The sequence below is a fragment of the Schistocerca gregaria genome, chromosome 2 (assembly GCF_023897955.1).
Source record: "Schistocerca gregaria isolate iqSchGreg1 chromosome 2, iqSchGreg1.2, whole genome shotgun sequence".
Classification (NCBI taxonomy): Eukaryota; Metazoa; Arthropoda; class Insecta; order Orthoptera; family Acrididae; genus Schistocerca; species Schistocerca gregaria.
The window spans coordinates 823101899-823116878 of record NC_064921.1 but is presented as its reverse complement, the minus strand read 5'-3'; the positions used below and the strand labels follow the sequence as shown (position 1 = coordinate 823116878).

Sequence of the window (14980 nt, the reverse complement as noted above, 5' to 3'; positions counted from 1 at the left end):
CTATACGCCCTCGCTCAAAGTCCGTCAACTGCACATACGGTCCACGTCCACGCTGTCGCGGCATGCTACCAGTGTTAAAGACTGCGATAGAGCTCCGTAAGCCACGGCAAACTGGCTGACACTGACGGCGGCGGTGCACAAATGCTGCGCAGCTAGCGCCATTCGACGGCCAACGCCGCGGTTCCTGGTGTGTCCGCTGTGCCGTGCGTGTGATCATTGCTTGTACAGCCCTGTCGCAGTATCCGGAGCAACTATGGTGGATCTGACACACCGGTGTCAATGTGTTCTTTTTTCCATTAGGGACACTGTTGCTCCTGGGGTATCGGCGAGGACCATTCGCAACCGTCTCCATGAAGCTGGGCTACGGTCCCGCACACCGTTAGGCCGTCTTCCACTCATGCCCCAAAATCGTGCAGCCCGCCTCCAGCGGTGTCGCGACAGGCGTGAATGGAGGGACGAATGGAGACATGTCGTCTTCAGCGATGAGAGTCGCTTCTGCCTTGGTGCCAATGATGGTCGTATGCATGTTTGGCGCCGTGCAGGTGAGCGCCACAATCAGGACTGCATACGACCGAGGCACACAGGGCCAACACCCGGCATCATGGTGTCGGGAGCGATCTCCTACACTGGCCGTACACCTCTGGTGATCGTCGAGGTGACACTGAATAGTGCACGGTACATCCAAACCGTCATCGAACCCATCGTTCTACCATTCCTAGACCGGCAAGGGAACTTGCTGTTCCAACAGGACAATGCACGTCCGCATGTATCCCGTGCCACCCAACGTGCTCTAGAAGGTGTAAGTCAACTACCCTGGCCAGCAAGATCTCCGAATCTGTCCCCCATTGAGCATGTTTGGGACTGGATGAAGCGTCGTCTCACGCGGTCTGCATGTCCAGCACGAACGCTGGTTTAACTGAGGCGCCAGGTGGATATGGCATGGCAAGCCGTTCCACAGGACTACGTCCAGCACATCTACGATCGTCTCCATGGGACAATAGCAGCCTGCATTGCTGCGAAAGGTGGATATACACTGTACTAGTGCCGACATTGTGCATGTTCTGTTGCCTGTGTCTATGTGCCTGTGGTTCTGTCAGTGTGATCATGTGATGTATCTGACCCCAGGAATGTGTCAATAAAGTTTCCCCTTCCTGGGACAATGAATTCACGGTGTTCTTATTTCAATTTCCAGGAGTGTATTATGCACATTAATAAGAACAACATCAGTAAGTACCTCACAAACAGCTGCATTAATAGTAGTGGCAGAAGATCCAGACTAAACTTACATTCACCGAGAATAAATGAATATAAAACACAAAAACAGCATTTTCTACGAGATTATAAAATTCTGCAATAAATTGCGCAAGGAGATTAAAGAGACCACTAAAATCCAAATATGTAAAATCTCATTCAAGGCATACCTCTTAAAGAATTCATACTATTAAGACAAAGATTATTTGATAACACAAAGTAGGGAATGATAAAAAAGTTAACGTTATTTGATAATTCTACAGTAAACTGTCATTGTTTCATGAATCTTACAGTAGAAACGTATGTCTGAGATTTGTGATTTTCATTTTGTTGACCTCAACATCTCGTTCCTTGTGGATAAATCTTGCGTGATTATTTTCAGACAGTGTGTGTGTGTGTGTGTGTGTGTGTGTGTGTGTGTGTGCGTGTGGTGCGCGCACGCACGCAGAGTGTTGCAGTGTAGTTAACAGCAGTGTGCAGTGACCAGTGATATAGTACAGACGAGAAATCTAAAAGTATGTTTCAGATTAACTGTAAACTTAATTGTAAATAGATATAGAAAAACTGGACAAAATGTATCAGATTTAAGAACACAACATGTCACTCTAGACCGACGTCAGTACTAGGGCCTACTGTATACATGAGTCCGTTAAGTTATTGAAAATTGTTCCTTTTTTACATTAAGGTGGGGTGATTTATATAATTTTGAAAATGATCTATAGGTTAATAAACAACTAGCTAACCACCAAAGAATATCTTAGCAGAAAAACTCTTAAGCACTGAACATAGTGTACAACATACGTCCTTTTGCACACCACCTCTTGCTAAAACGCTGCTTTCCATATTTTAAGTCAACTATTATACTTGTATGCTATATAGTTTTTAGACACTTGCCTTTTCCTGTTTTTCTAGATTTTCTGAAATCAGTATACGCCTTTCTGGACTGCATACCAGAAGACCAGAAGGATGCTTTCTTAGATGATTGGATGCAGCGTTCGGAGAAACTGAAGAGATTATCAAAGGATGTTGGAAGGAGTGAAAATCCAAAATTCTACAGCAACCTTAACATAATGGTAGCCGTTACCAGTAAACTTTAACATAGAGTGTCTCACTGTCGTTTAAACACTATACAGTATTTCATATCAGAAATGTTACTCTAGGCAGAATTCATCAGAATCAGTCTATTGTTACCAGAGAACTGACGGTCAACCTCTTTTTGTCCTTATTATCATGTAAATGACGAATTTTTGTGTGTTAATTAAATCCTCTCAGTCGCAAAAGGGAGTGTAAAAGATTTCCATTCTGGATAGTTTTCGCGACACTCCTACCGAAGATATTCCAACTGAGCTAGTGCTCCATTATTAACTACTAGAATGTTGATGTGATGCTTTGTTGCTCTCATTATACGTCGCTTCCTCCCTCAACAGTCATCCCAACTGATTCGTTTTGCTACTCTTGTCGACATGAAGAGCTACTAAAGCTGCAGTTTTCTGTAGTCGAAACGATATGCAGGGTAAGTCTGGGAGGGGTGGACCACTCGGTGAGACGGACCAGTGGCGTATCTCATAAATGCGCCGCTAGGGAGCAGCTCCCGCTACTTTTGATAAAGCTCTTTTGTGAACAAACGTGGTGCAAAAGTGTTGCTGTTATTTTCGTCTTCGTGATGGATGAAAATCACTCTCTGTGTTGTGGTAAGCCGAAAAGTTTTATCGTGTAGTTGCATAATTTTATTATTAATGCGTTGTTTGCACAACGCCTACCCAATTTTCTTTACTGTGGGTTTGACAAATGTATAGGCACGAAAATAACCTAAAATGACCACCAAATTCGCAACCTGCAGATAGAGGTCGCGATGACCCATCTCTCTCAGTCGGGAGTAGAATCTCACACGCAGGTCAAACTACCACTCAAAAAGACCTAGTATGTAATCCCAAGCACATCAATAGAACAGAAAAAGAGCAGAAGTATCTGTACAAGTCAAATTCATTCACTAACACGACTTCAGGCCTACTCCTACTAGACCTAAAACTTTCAAAATAACCTGTTCAAAACTAAGTGCTCCTAAGTCAACACAGACAAAAACTTTGGATGAAACGTCACCCGTTTCTTCCAGTGAATTTTGAGAGGAAGGCAGTAACTGTATCCAAATGACTAAGCTCTTCTGAAATTATTGAAACTGTAAGGAAGAAAACGGATAAGAAAAGAAAGGAACAGAAGGAAGGTAAAAACAGATCATGAAGGAAAATATCATTGAAGAGAAAAACAGATGGAGGGCGCTGAAAAGGAAAACTGCTGCAACTAGGTCACTGTGTTCATCAAATGAAGACATTGTAGAAGTTTACAAAAATAACTTAGATGAATGAGATGTAGATGAACGTGTTGGGTGTTACGAAATCTATTACAGAACTAATGAAAATTACGATAGGATTCAGTGTGCTTCGCATTCACGATGGTCACATGAATGTTGTTCTGCAGTTGGTAATACAGTACATGTAACTGCTGTGGTGAGAGGAAGATAGGCTAATGCTTGAACGAAACCAGTAACTCACTGGAAAACCAATGTGCAAACAAGATTTATAACACACTGACAATACTGTTTTTGACTAAAATGTTCAATAGTATAATTCTATATTGATGACAGCATATTCCAAATAAAAATGTGTAATTTTAGTTCACTCTTTTCTTCATGTATAGCCATTTTTATGAGACCCGTTTCTTCCAGTACACTGGTCCATTTCACCCATACACCTGTGGCAGAGGTGGATCGCTCATGTATAAAGGGTGTTTCCGACAGAGCGAGCAAAAATGTAACAGGACACAGAGAATGCTCCACTGAACAATTTGGGGTAGGAAACCTGGGGTCGTTGAAGTCAGTTTAAGGAGATATGGATTTAAACTTGTCCTCCACTTTGCCTAGCACTACTGCTTAACAACCAGCATCCGTACAAGTTTATACACACTGTGCTGTTTGTTTACATGTACATTCCTTATGGTTCAAATGGCTCTGAGCACTATGGGACTTAACAGCTATGGTCATCAGTCCCCTAGAACTTAGAACTACTTAAACCTAACTAACCTAAGGACATCACACAACACCCAGCCATCACGAGGCAGAGAAAATCCCTGACCCCGCCGGAATCGAACCCGGGAACCCGGGCGTGGGAAGCGAGAACGCTACCGCACGACCACGAGATGCGGGCTCAGTCACAGAGAGACTTCACAGTTTTCAGTTGTGCGCACCTCAGCAGTATGAAGGAATTCTTCCTTTCTATGTTTCAGGCTCTTCTACTAACCATTTGTCTATCAAGGATTCTTCACAGGAGTGTAAAAGGAGGGAGGACAAGAGTCTGATGGAGAGAAGTAGTTGCGGAAATGCAAAGTAACAGAATTTACATGAGGACAAGAGCATTTAATGTTAAAGGAAATGTTTAATTTTTAGGATGAAGGAAGGTGGAGTCTAGTACTATATGCAAGGCACTTATGAAATGTGAGATGAATAGAAAGTAGTGAGAAAAGATGAGGAACGATTATCAGAGCCCATAGAAAGCACTAACTATTAAAGAAGCATTACGTTTAAGTTTCTCTGTAGTATTAGTTAAGGGAGCAAGACGCTGTGGCGTAGTTGTAAGATGTGAAAGGAGAGTACTTTAAGATTTGTGGAATGGACTGAGCAGCCATGAGCTCCAGACACATATTAGAATAGTCTCGTACATATATTAGGTATATTAAAGTGACTGAAAAACTTAAGAGCACAAGAGAGTAGGTGAAAGTGCGGTTCTGGTAGACATACAAAAGTAATACGCCAGTGTGAAGGTTGTGAATAATGGAGTATTATATAAGATAAAGTAACAAATATAAGACAATAGAAAAAAGGAGTAAGAGGTGGTATGAATGATGCCGAGGCTTCAAATCAGTAGGTTTGTAAGTTCACAGTTGCGGTGATAGGCAACCAAAGACAGTGATTAGAAAGTGGAGTCGTGAAATGATAGTAGCCTGCGTAGTATCTAATAAGAAGTTATTGGTGTCTAGTGTTTAGGTGACAATAGTAATAAGTGGGGTGGAAATTGGCGTGTTGGGAGTAGAAATGAGAATCAGTAGTATTAAGACTAATCATCGAAAATGAAGACAGAATGTGTACCAAATGAGAAACAAAGGAATGGAAGACTGAAATTGGGTAATCATAAAGGCATAATTTTAAAGCACTACAGAAGTAACATATCTATGTATATTGTTTCCAGGCGGGGTGAAAAGTGCCATTGTGCTCTGCACGAATGAGCACGCTTCAGATAAGCAATAGTTTCAAGAACTTCATTTAATAGCTAAGAATGGGAGGTGGCTTCAGAAAGGAACCGGCTGCTGTATGGGCAATGAAACTAAAGTTCTAGCCTTTTTAGTTAAGCGAGCACCGATAAGATGACAGCATGATGGCAGGGAGACGGTCGGATAGAGTGGAGGCAGGGAGCCGAAGGGTTACGATAAGAGTCGAGTCGGGCGCGGTAGGCTAGCACGGTGAATTGCAAGAACGTGAAGGAGGAAGGACACAGAAAAGCCAGGGGTAGTTTGAAAATGCGACACAGCATCCACAGGTGGGCACCCCTTGGGGATGGAGAATGTGGACTGGTCCAACCAGAGGCTGCCGAAGGGTAAAAAAAAAAAGTAGTTCGTTTGAAAAAACTTCAAACTGGAGCAGAGGGCCAGAGTAAAATTGCGAGAAGAGTGAAAATCAAAAGTGTATATGCTCAGAAAGCAACGGGGAAAGTATAAGGTAAAATGTGTCTGTTTTAAGGGATGAGATGGTGGCTGATGTCACAAGCCGTTTAGTGGAGAGAGAAGGGGCGCACAGTACGCCATTGTTGAGGACTGGCGGCTAGACCGGGGAGCAGTAGGGATGGCCGGCAGTAGCGCTCCCACAAGGTTACAAACAAAGCTTTGCTTTTGGCTAAATCTGAATAAGACCGAGACAAAGTAACGTTCACATAGGAGGTGAAGTTATTTTGTCTGTGAATGAATGTTTATCTTACTGTGTGACAATTACTGAGGTATAGAAGCAAACAGTTAATTAAGCAAAGCTTAGTGCATGCAATAACATTACAGTCATTGAACATAGTAAGTCAGATGCTGTGCTTGCTTGTGTTGTTGCAATTCTGTTTTTGTTTTCTGCCAGTGATCATTATGACCAGTTGATTAGGATCATGCTTATTTATATGTGGGGTACCAAGTTTAAGTAAAGACTGAGTTCTGTGGCATCCAGTAATACAAGACCCTAGCCTTGTGCACTAAAAGACCCGTGTGGCAGCTGAGGGAATGATTTTAAAACGATCACAATTGGGATTAGCCTGATTGAAACAACAACCAAGTGCAATCGGTATCCGACCGTCGTCTTAAACCCACTTAGAGCGGCATATCGGTCTGAACGCTATCTGACATGATTCTGGCGTGCAAACTATGATTTTGCAACTTGTTTGTAATAAATTGTATCGAAGGATTTTTAGGTCAACGTGTCTCTAGGGTGTAATTGATTTTATCAGAGCTGCGTTGCAGTATTTAGTAGTACCGGAATTCCTCTCCAGAACATTAGTTCTAAGTATTTTATAACTGTAGAATTCACAGGGTGCCGAATTACGTACGGGCGGCTGAAGTGCAGGTAAGGGCAGGTAAGATTACAGGCTGAGAAAGTGCGGAGGCTGACTACGCTGCCACTGCGCAGGTAAGTCATAAGCAGGACCGGCCACGTAACCCTGTAAATCTACCACTTACCTTACCAGACAGTCCAAGGGATCCAGTACGTTATAAGTTAGGGTTTGTCATTCCGCAGAGGGGATGTTACAAGATGGTACATCGGCCTAGGGAGTGTTACAATGCGTTGAACCGTCTGCCCAGAAACAGTAACAAATCCAGCAACTTTACACACCATTTGGCTATGGGCACAGCCTAACACGTTTGGCCCTTTTTACCACTCTGTCATGTCCTTTCATTTACGCATGTACTGCCGGTATATAGGAAATGAGCACTTTACTTTTCATATGGAGAATTAGCTAAGTCTGTGTGAGACCGTTGCAGATTTAGCCGAATCGTAACCAAAAGGAAATATGAAAAGAAATTAGATGGTTTTAAAAGCCTACGAATATATTTTGTGCTTTGATTTACTGTCGTGGATTAGGCATGGTTCAGCAATTTGTGCCAGAAATAAAACAGCAGTTGAAAAAGTAATTCAGCCTACACCAAAGGGCCAAGTCTATGTCATCCACGCATGGAGGTATTTTGCAGTACAAAAAAGGTTTACGAATCTTCCGTCCACCCCTCTCCCCCTCCTCCGTCTCTCGCCCGCCCCTGGTAAATGTAAATAGAAGAAAATTTCATAAAAAGGACTCTTTTTATGGACATAAACTACACAATAATCAAAATGGTTCTTAAAATCTTTATGTAATTAAATGCTATTTGGGGCAAACCTCACTTATACAGCAGTATCAGTTGTTTACAGTTTGTCCTTAATAGCGTTCAGCGATTTTATTCGTACTACCCATTTGTAGAATAAAAGGGTATACGTTGTCCAGTCACATTAATGTGACTACTTGTCAAAAACCTGAATAATAATCTTTTGACCATGGACCACTGCCGAACGTGAGTCAGTGAGGTTCCGAAAGGTACTGGCAAGGATGTGTGGCCGTGCTGACTCCATTGCTGAGGCCAACTTGGCTGATTCTCGGTTGACGCGTAAACAGCGCTATCGAGGTTCACGCCGAGCTGTGTGACACGTTGCATTATCCTGCCGTAGATACCATCGCGCTGAGGAAAAACAAACTGCATTTGGGGGTGCACATGATCCGAAGGTCAGATGCATATTTGTACTGATCCATTGTGCCTTCCAGAACGACAAGATCACACAGAAAATGCCACGTAAACATCCTCCAGACGATAAAACTTCCTCCAGCCCAGACCTTTACGATGATTTTTGCAGTGTGTCTGGTTTCCGACATTTCATGCCAAAGGAGCATAAAACGTGATTCATCTGAAAAGGCGACCTTTCGCTTCTCAGTGTACGTCCAATTGCGGTAATAGCGTGCAACTTCCAGCTTTTGTCGCCTATGAAAAACAGCCACCATGGGTGCATGAACTAGGTGCCTGCTGCAGCGGTCCATACGCAGCAACGTTCTTTGAAGAGACACTGGTGGTAGCCCCTAGGTTCCTCTCGGCGATGGCGGTCTGACAAGACTGCCAGATGCAGCATCGGAAGGTAGGACGTGGGGCGGAACTGGAAGCGGCAATGGAGAGGAGCAGGAAAGGAGAAAGTATGGGTGGGTACATTCGCAGAGGGCATCGCACAATGAGGGTGAGGGACTGTGGAAAGGAAGGAGATGACAGGACAGAGGGGGCAAAAACAGTAGGATGATGGATGTGAGATAATAGGTTACCATAGATCAAGGCCGGGAGAATCCGCGCCCGCATCTCGTGGTCGTGCGGTAGCGTTCTCGCTTCCCACGCCCGGGTTCCCGGGTTCGATTCCCGGCGGGGTCAGGGATTTTCTCTGCCTCGTGATGGCTGGGTGTTGTGTGATGTCCTTAGGTTAGTTAGGTTTAAGTAGTTCTAAGTTCTAGGGGACTGATGACCTAAGATGTTAAGTCCCATAGTGCTCAGAGCCATTTGGGAGAATCCGCTATCATATCCCTGTGGAAGTTCTCAGCTGCAAAAAATGTCCACCCCACCAGCTCAACACTTCTCTATTCCAGCCCAGGCTTATCTTACTCCATCAAGCCCGAGCCATCTGTGAAAGCAGCCTTGTGATATACCTGCTCCGCTGCAACTCTCGCACAGCTTTTTATAGTAGTGTGACTACCAACTAGCTATGCACCAGAATGAATGCCCACCACTAAACTGTGGCCAAGAGGACAGTACACCACCCTGTGGTACAACAGACATTTGAATATAACATGCTTGATTTCAATGGATGCTTCACTACCCAGGCCATCTGGATCCTCCCCTCCACCACTAGCTTTTCCGAGCTGTCCAGATGGGAATTATCCTTACAACACGTTCTCTGCTCCTGATGTTATCCTGGCCTCAACCTACGATAACCTACATAACCTACTGTCCCACATCCAATATCTAACAGTTTCCACCCTCTATCCTATCACCACCTCCCTTTCCACAGTCCCTCAGCCTCACTGTGTGCTGCCCTCTGATAATGCATGCTCATCGTTTCCCCTTCCTTGCTCTTCTACATTTTTGCTTCCTGTTCGCCCCTATCCCCCCCCCCCCCCCCACACACACACACAACCCACTTCTTAATGCTGCAATTGTCATTCTCAGCAGGCTGTCGTCTAGTTCCTGCCCACTCCATGATACAGCACTCTCCTCCCCCACCCACACACCAACAGACAGTAATCTTCTCTCTCCACACCATATCTTGTTGTCCTTTCCTCTTCCCCACCTCACTTCAGATTGCTATTTATGTGACAGTCACATTCTGGTCGGAGCTGCTGGTGGTACCTGTTGTGTGTGTGATGTGCTTGTTTGTGTGGATGTGTGTGTCTTGCACATCTGTACAATCTCTTCACTCCTGTCATCTATGGCCCATGGAGCAACACAGTTGCTGCAGCACCAATTTTGGATAGTGCCATTTTGCCACGCACAGTATGCTTTAATAATGTCAGCATGCGAACAGTTTACAAACTTAGCCGTTCGGAAATGTTTCCACCCGTGACCTCACTAAGAGACTCTGTGGTTGAACGGACTAGCAGTTAGCAGTTAGCGAGCGGACGGCTTGGACAAGTGTCCTTCGTGGAGACTCAGTGTTGGTAGAATATGCATTGTAAAATGAAGATGGATGTAGTTGGTAACGTTTTGGTAGTGGAATTATTGGCAACTATATAATTTTTGGAACTGGGTGACACATGAATAAGGTAAAATCTGCTAAATACATTGTTTGCTCTTCAACAAATATCTTTCTTTTGATAACCATATGCTTCCTAGTAATTAGAGCCTGTAGTAGTTAGAATCTTTTTATTTAGCTGGCTGTAGTTGCTGCTTGCTGTAATTGCTGTAGTTCGTGCTATGAAGATTTTCTATGAGGTAAGTGACTTATGAAAGACTATGTGCTATTGTCAGGATTTCCTCAAATTCAGTGCCATTATTTTGTGTTAATTTTTGAAGTCATGTTGTCATTGCAGAGCAGTCAGATTGCGTTGGGCGTTTATATTGTGTGTAATAAATGAATAGGTTAAGTCTGTGTTGTCTTTGTCAGGGGAAATTCCATAGGTCAGTGTCGAAATGGTAAAAATAAGTAACGAGACAGTAGGTTAAGTTTCACTCAGCAGTTTAAGTAAACACAAAGAAGTTTCACAAACTCAGTTACTTCAGTAGACGCACACAAAGAAGTTCCAGACTTACACGTAGACGCCAGTGTGAAACAAGTTACAGCCACATGTCCACTGCATCCGCCGTAAAGTATTTTTAAGGGACAGTCAGCACAGATACATAAAATATACACCTAAGCAAATTGTCTGAATGTATTACATTATCACAGATGTAATACTGTCGATTCCATATTCAGTTAGTTCTATCACGTCTCATGTAACGAAATAAAGCTGCAGTTGCGTCTAATGTAGGACCAGTTAAAACTTTACACAGAAGTATATAAGTACACGGAACTAAGACCATTTTGAACGAAGCGAATAGCTAATTATAAGTTAAATGAATATTCTATACTATGACATATGTAAGAAGAAATTCTTATATACACAAATTTGGCACCAGAATGAACCGTATCAATAGAACATCTGATAAAATGAGAGTTTAAGCATAACCATGTTCAACATGTATACGGTGAGATAACACGCCGATACACAAACTACAGCTCTTTTTATGGAGGTTTTAAAATGAATAAAAACATACTGCAGTTATTACACAGACGTTGTAAAATATACAAAAGAAGACGTATTATGCTTGAACCGGATCACTGAATACCCAATGCTGAAGAAACAGTTGGAAAACGCGATACTAATTTCAGTCTAGCATGCTTATACAGGGTGACTGTTTTCACCGCGTAGAAAATCTAGGGATTAATCGATGAGAGGATAGGGAAAAAAAGACCTAATGAACTTAGGCTGTAGACCGTTTACTCAATCATACATAATACAGAGACTGCGGTCTAACACGCCCTGTACCACGTGTTGAAAACGGTTCCCACGTGTCTCCATGGATGCGTTTACATACCATAGCATGCTCTGTCTCACACTTTCACATCGGCCAGGCTGCATCCAAACAGTGTCAAAGGCAGCGCGAATACGCCGTTCCAGTGTCTCCACAAGAGGAAAGGGCTCTGCCTACAGGATAGTTTTGAGATGGCCCTGTAACGAGAAAACACACGGGCTGAGAGCCGGTGAACGAGCAGGCCATGCGACTGGACCTCTTTGTCCGATCCATCAACCAAGGAAGAGACGACTGAGATGCGTCCGGACGTTAATGGCGAAGTGGCCTGGAGCACCATCATGTAGCAGCTACATAACCTTTCGAATCATCAATCAGGGTTGGCAGCCCTACAGCCAGGCGACTAGCTCGAGTTTTGGTGTTCTCGTAAAGATAAGTCATTTTAGATTGTACGACATATAGTTTAGTACTGATTACGTGGTAAATAGGTGTATTAGTGTGCTTTTTAAGTGTACCATTAAAGGTTTCATTTTTCTCTACGTAATGTAGCAGAAAACGCGAAAAGACCGTACCGTCGTATTTTCTGTTTACGTTCTGCTGCAGCAAATCTATAGAATCTTGTTTAGTTGTTCCTTGCTCTCTCCAGCAATTTGACTTAGCGTAACTCTTCATTATTTAACTAGCATTTCCGGAAAGTAGCGTAAAGTTTAAGTTCTTGTTTCAGAAACTTTGCACTTTTTTTTGTTTACACGCAGTTACGTATAGGCCAAATTTGTGTAACCATATTTTCGTGTTTATCTGCAATTTAACTGACTTATTCTTAATAAACTATTACGTTTATCATGAGTGAAAAGTGCTTGACTTGCCGTAGAATTGTTAGGTCGGGGCTTCGGTGTAATGGGTGCTGTAGTTTTTTCCATGTGGGTGACTGTAGTGGCGTGGGAATAGGGGAAGTAAATGAGACTCGTCAGTGGTTTTGTAGGATTTGTAGTAGAGATAGGAAGATATTAGAACAAGAGGGGAAAATTGCCGCCCTTCAGGCTGAGTTAGACAAGGCCAGGGGAGATATTGACAGGTTAAAGAGGGAGAAGGGTAAAGAGAGATGGGAAGTGGCAACAGGCAACAAGAGACCTAGAACTTTGTCTGACAGCTTCATGGTGAATGTGGAAAATAGATTTGACCTGTTGCTTCCGTTAGAAGCTGGTGAGCCTCAAGCCGTTGCACGTGCAGACAGGGCACAACAAACTTTCAGCAGCAAATTGAAAAGTAACAATGTAGAGAAATCAGTAAAGAGAAAGAAAATGTTGGTATTATGTAGTTCCCATGGAAGAGGTGTTGGCCAACTTTTGCAGGATGAACTAGGATCAGAATACCAGGTCACAAATTTTTTTTAAACCTAGTGCTGGTCTGGAGCAGGTGACAGCGGATTTAGGATCACTTTGCAAAGATTTCACTTAGGAAGACACCGTGGTTATAGTGGGTGGGGCAGGTAACAGTATTGACAGAGATCCTGGGTACAGTACAGAGTGTGACCTGGCGAAGATTGCATCAGCATCGAAGCATACTAGTGTTGAGTTTGTATCTGTTTTTGGGCGCCATGAGCGACCTCATTTGAACTTTTCTGTCAGGAGAGTTAACTTGGAGCTAACTGCTGCTCATGTCGGGTGCAGGTCACACATTCGTGTGGTTCCTGTTGATTCTCTCAGTAGGTGGGATTATACTAGGCATGGCCTTCACCTAAATAGGAGGGGGAAGGGTAAATTGGCTGGGGAAATAGCAGGAAAGTTAAGGGAGAGGCACTGTTATGCGTACAATACCAGTGGTTATAGGGTTCAGAAAAGACCCTTTTTAGGGTAGGGAGGACAGAAAGAAAGCAAATTGTAAGAGAGGTTAGAACTGAGACAAACCTTCAATTTGAGAAAGAAATCAAAAAACATAATTCCAGCTTATTACATCAGCATAAACAGCCATTGGTTAAGAATTTTCAACAGTCAGCAGATATTTTAACTCTACCCAATTGTAACTCAGTCAATGTGAAATGTCAGCTATTTTTATTGCATCAAAATATTCGAGGACTGAGAAATAAAATTAATGAGTTAACTATCTGCATAGATGAATTAGAGTCTTCAAACCCAGCTGACATAATCTACCTCTCTGAACATCATGTGACCACTGGTATAGAACTTTTAAGTGTTACAGGGTTTAGGTTAGCATCTCACTTTTGTAGATCAGAAATGGAGAAAGTAAGAGTTGCCACATTCATCAGGAACTGTCAAAAATTTAAGAACATAGACATTCATAAATTTTGCCTATAACAGCATATGGAAGCATGTGCAACAGAATTAGAATTTCACAAAAAATCCTTCATAATATTAAGTGTATATAGAGCACCTGCAGGTAACTTTAATCTGTTTGTAAACCACCTTGAAGCTGTACTGGCCCATTTAACAACCAAAGACAAAGAAATAGTGGTTGCTGGTGATTTGAATGTAGATTTCCTTAAGGACTATCCCAAAAAGAACTTATATGAGTTAGTAACAATATCATTCAACTTAATTCCCACTGTAAAGTTCCCCACTAGGATTACCACTTGCTCACAAACAGCCATTGATAATATCTTTATAGAAAAGTCCAATGAACAAAATTATATTACAAAACCAATAGTCAATGGCCTCTCAGGTCATGACATGCAGTTTCTTCTGTTAAATGTTAATACTGAACAGGATATAAAATCTGTTAAATCTGAGCTCAAGAGGGTAATCAGTAAGCCAAAAATTGATTATTTTAGGACACTCCTCAGAGACATTCACTGGACTGGTGTTTACACTGCATGAATGAAAAATATAACACTGTTGGTAATAAAGTGCTTACCTTATTCGAACACTGCTTTCCCCCGAAACGTATCAAGGTTAGAACAAAGTCTACAAAGAAGCCATGGATTACTCGAGGAATAGGGGTATCTTGTAAAACAAAAAGAAAACTGTATCTGTCAATCCGAAACATTTCCAATGTTGATGCTATAGCACATTATAAGAAATACTGCACAATATTATAGACTGTAATATGGATGTCAAAGCAAATATATTACAAGGAAAAGATAGTCATATCAGATAACAAAATGAAGACAATATGGGATATAGTGAAGGAGGAGACCGGTAGAACCAGACATGAAGAGGAACAAATAGCATTAAGACTAAATGATACATTGGTGACAGATGTGTATGGTATTGCAGAACTTTTTAACAAACATTTTATAGCTGTTACTGAAAAGATGGGGTTGTCAGACCAAACCAGACAGTTGAAGTAACTTCCATAATATGAATTTGACCCTCACTACCGCAACAGAAATAATGTCCGTCATAAAATCTTTAAAATCAAAAACATCTAGTGGGTATGATGAAATAACAACCAAGTTAATTAAAGAATGTGATTCTGAGCTAAGTAACATATTAAGCTATCTGTGTAACCAGTCGTTTATCAGTGGAATATTTACTGAATGGCTAAAATATGCCAAAGTTAAGCCACTGTTTAAGAAGTTAGATAAAGAAATAGCATCAAATTTCCGTCCAATTTCGCTGTTGCC

At 42.2% G+C, this 14980-nt stretch overlaps 1 protein-coding gene across 1 annotated transcript in view; it reads left to right on the top strand.

The window, feature by feature from the left end:
- LOC126335998 (ubiquinone biosynthesis O-methyltransferase-like) overlaps positions 1–2348 on the top strand; it is a 68846-nt gene extending 66498 nt beyond the window's left edge. The window contains exon 5 of the mRNA XM_049999476.1: positions 2164–2348. Within this exon, the coding sequence (XP_049855433.1) occupies positions 2164–2348 (185 nt within the window). The remainder of the gene's footprint in view (positions 1–2163) is intronic.
- Positions 2349–14980: the final 12632 nt, after the last annotated feature.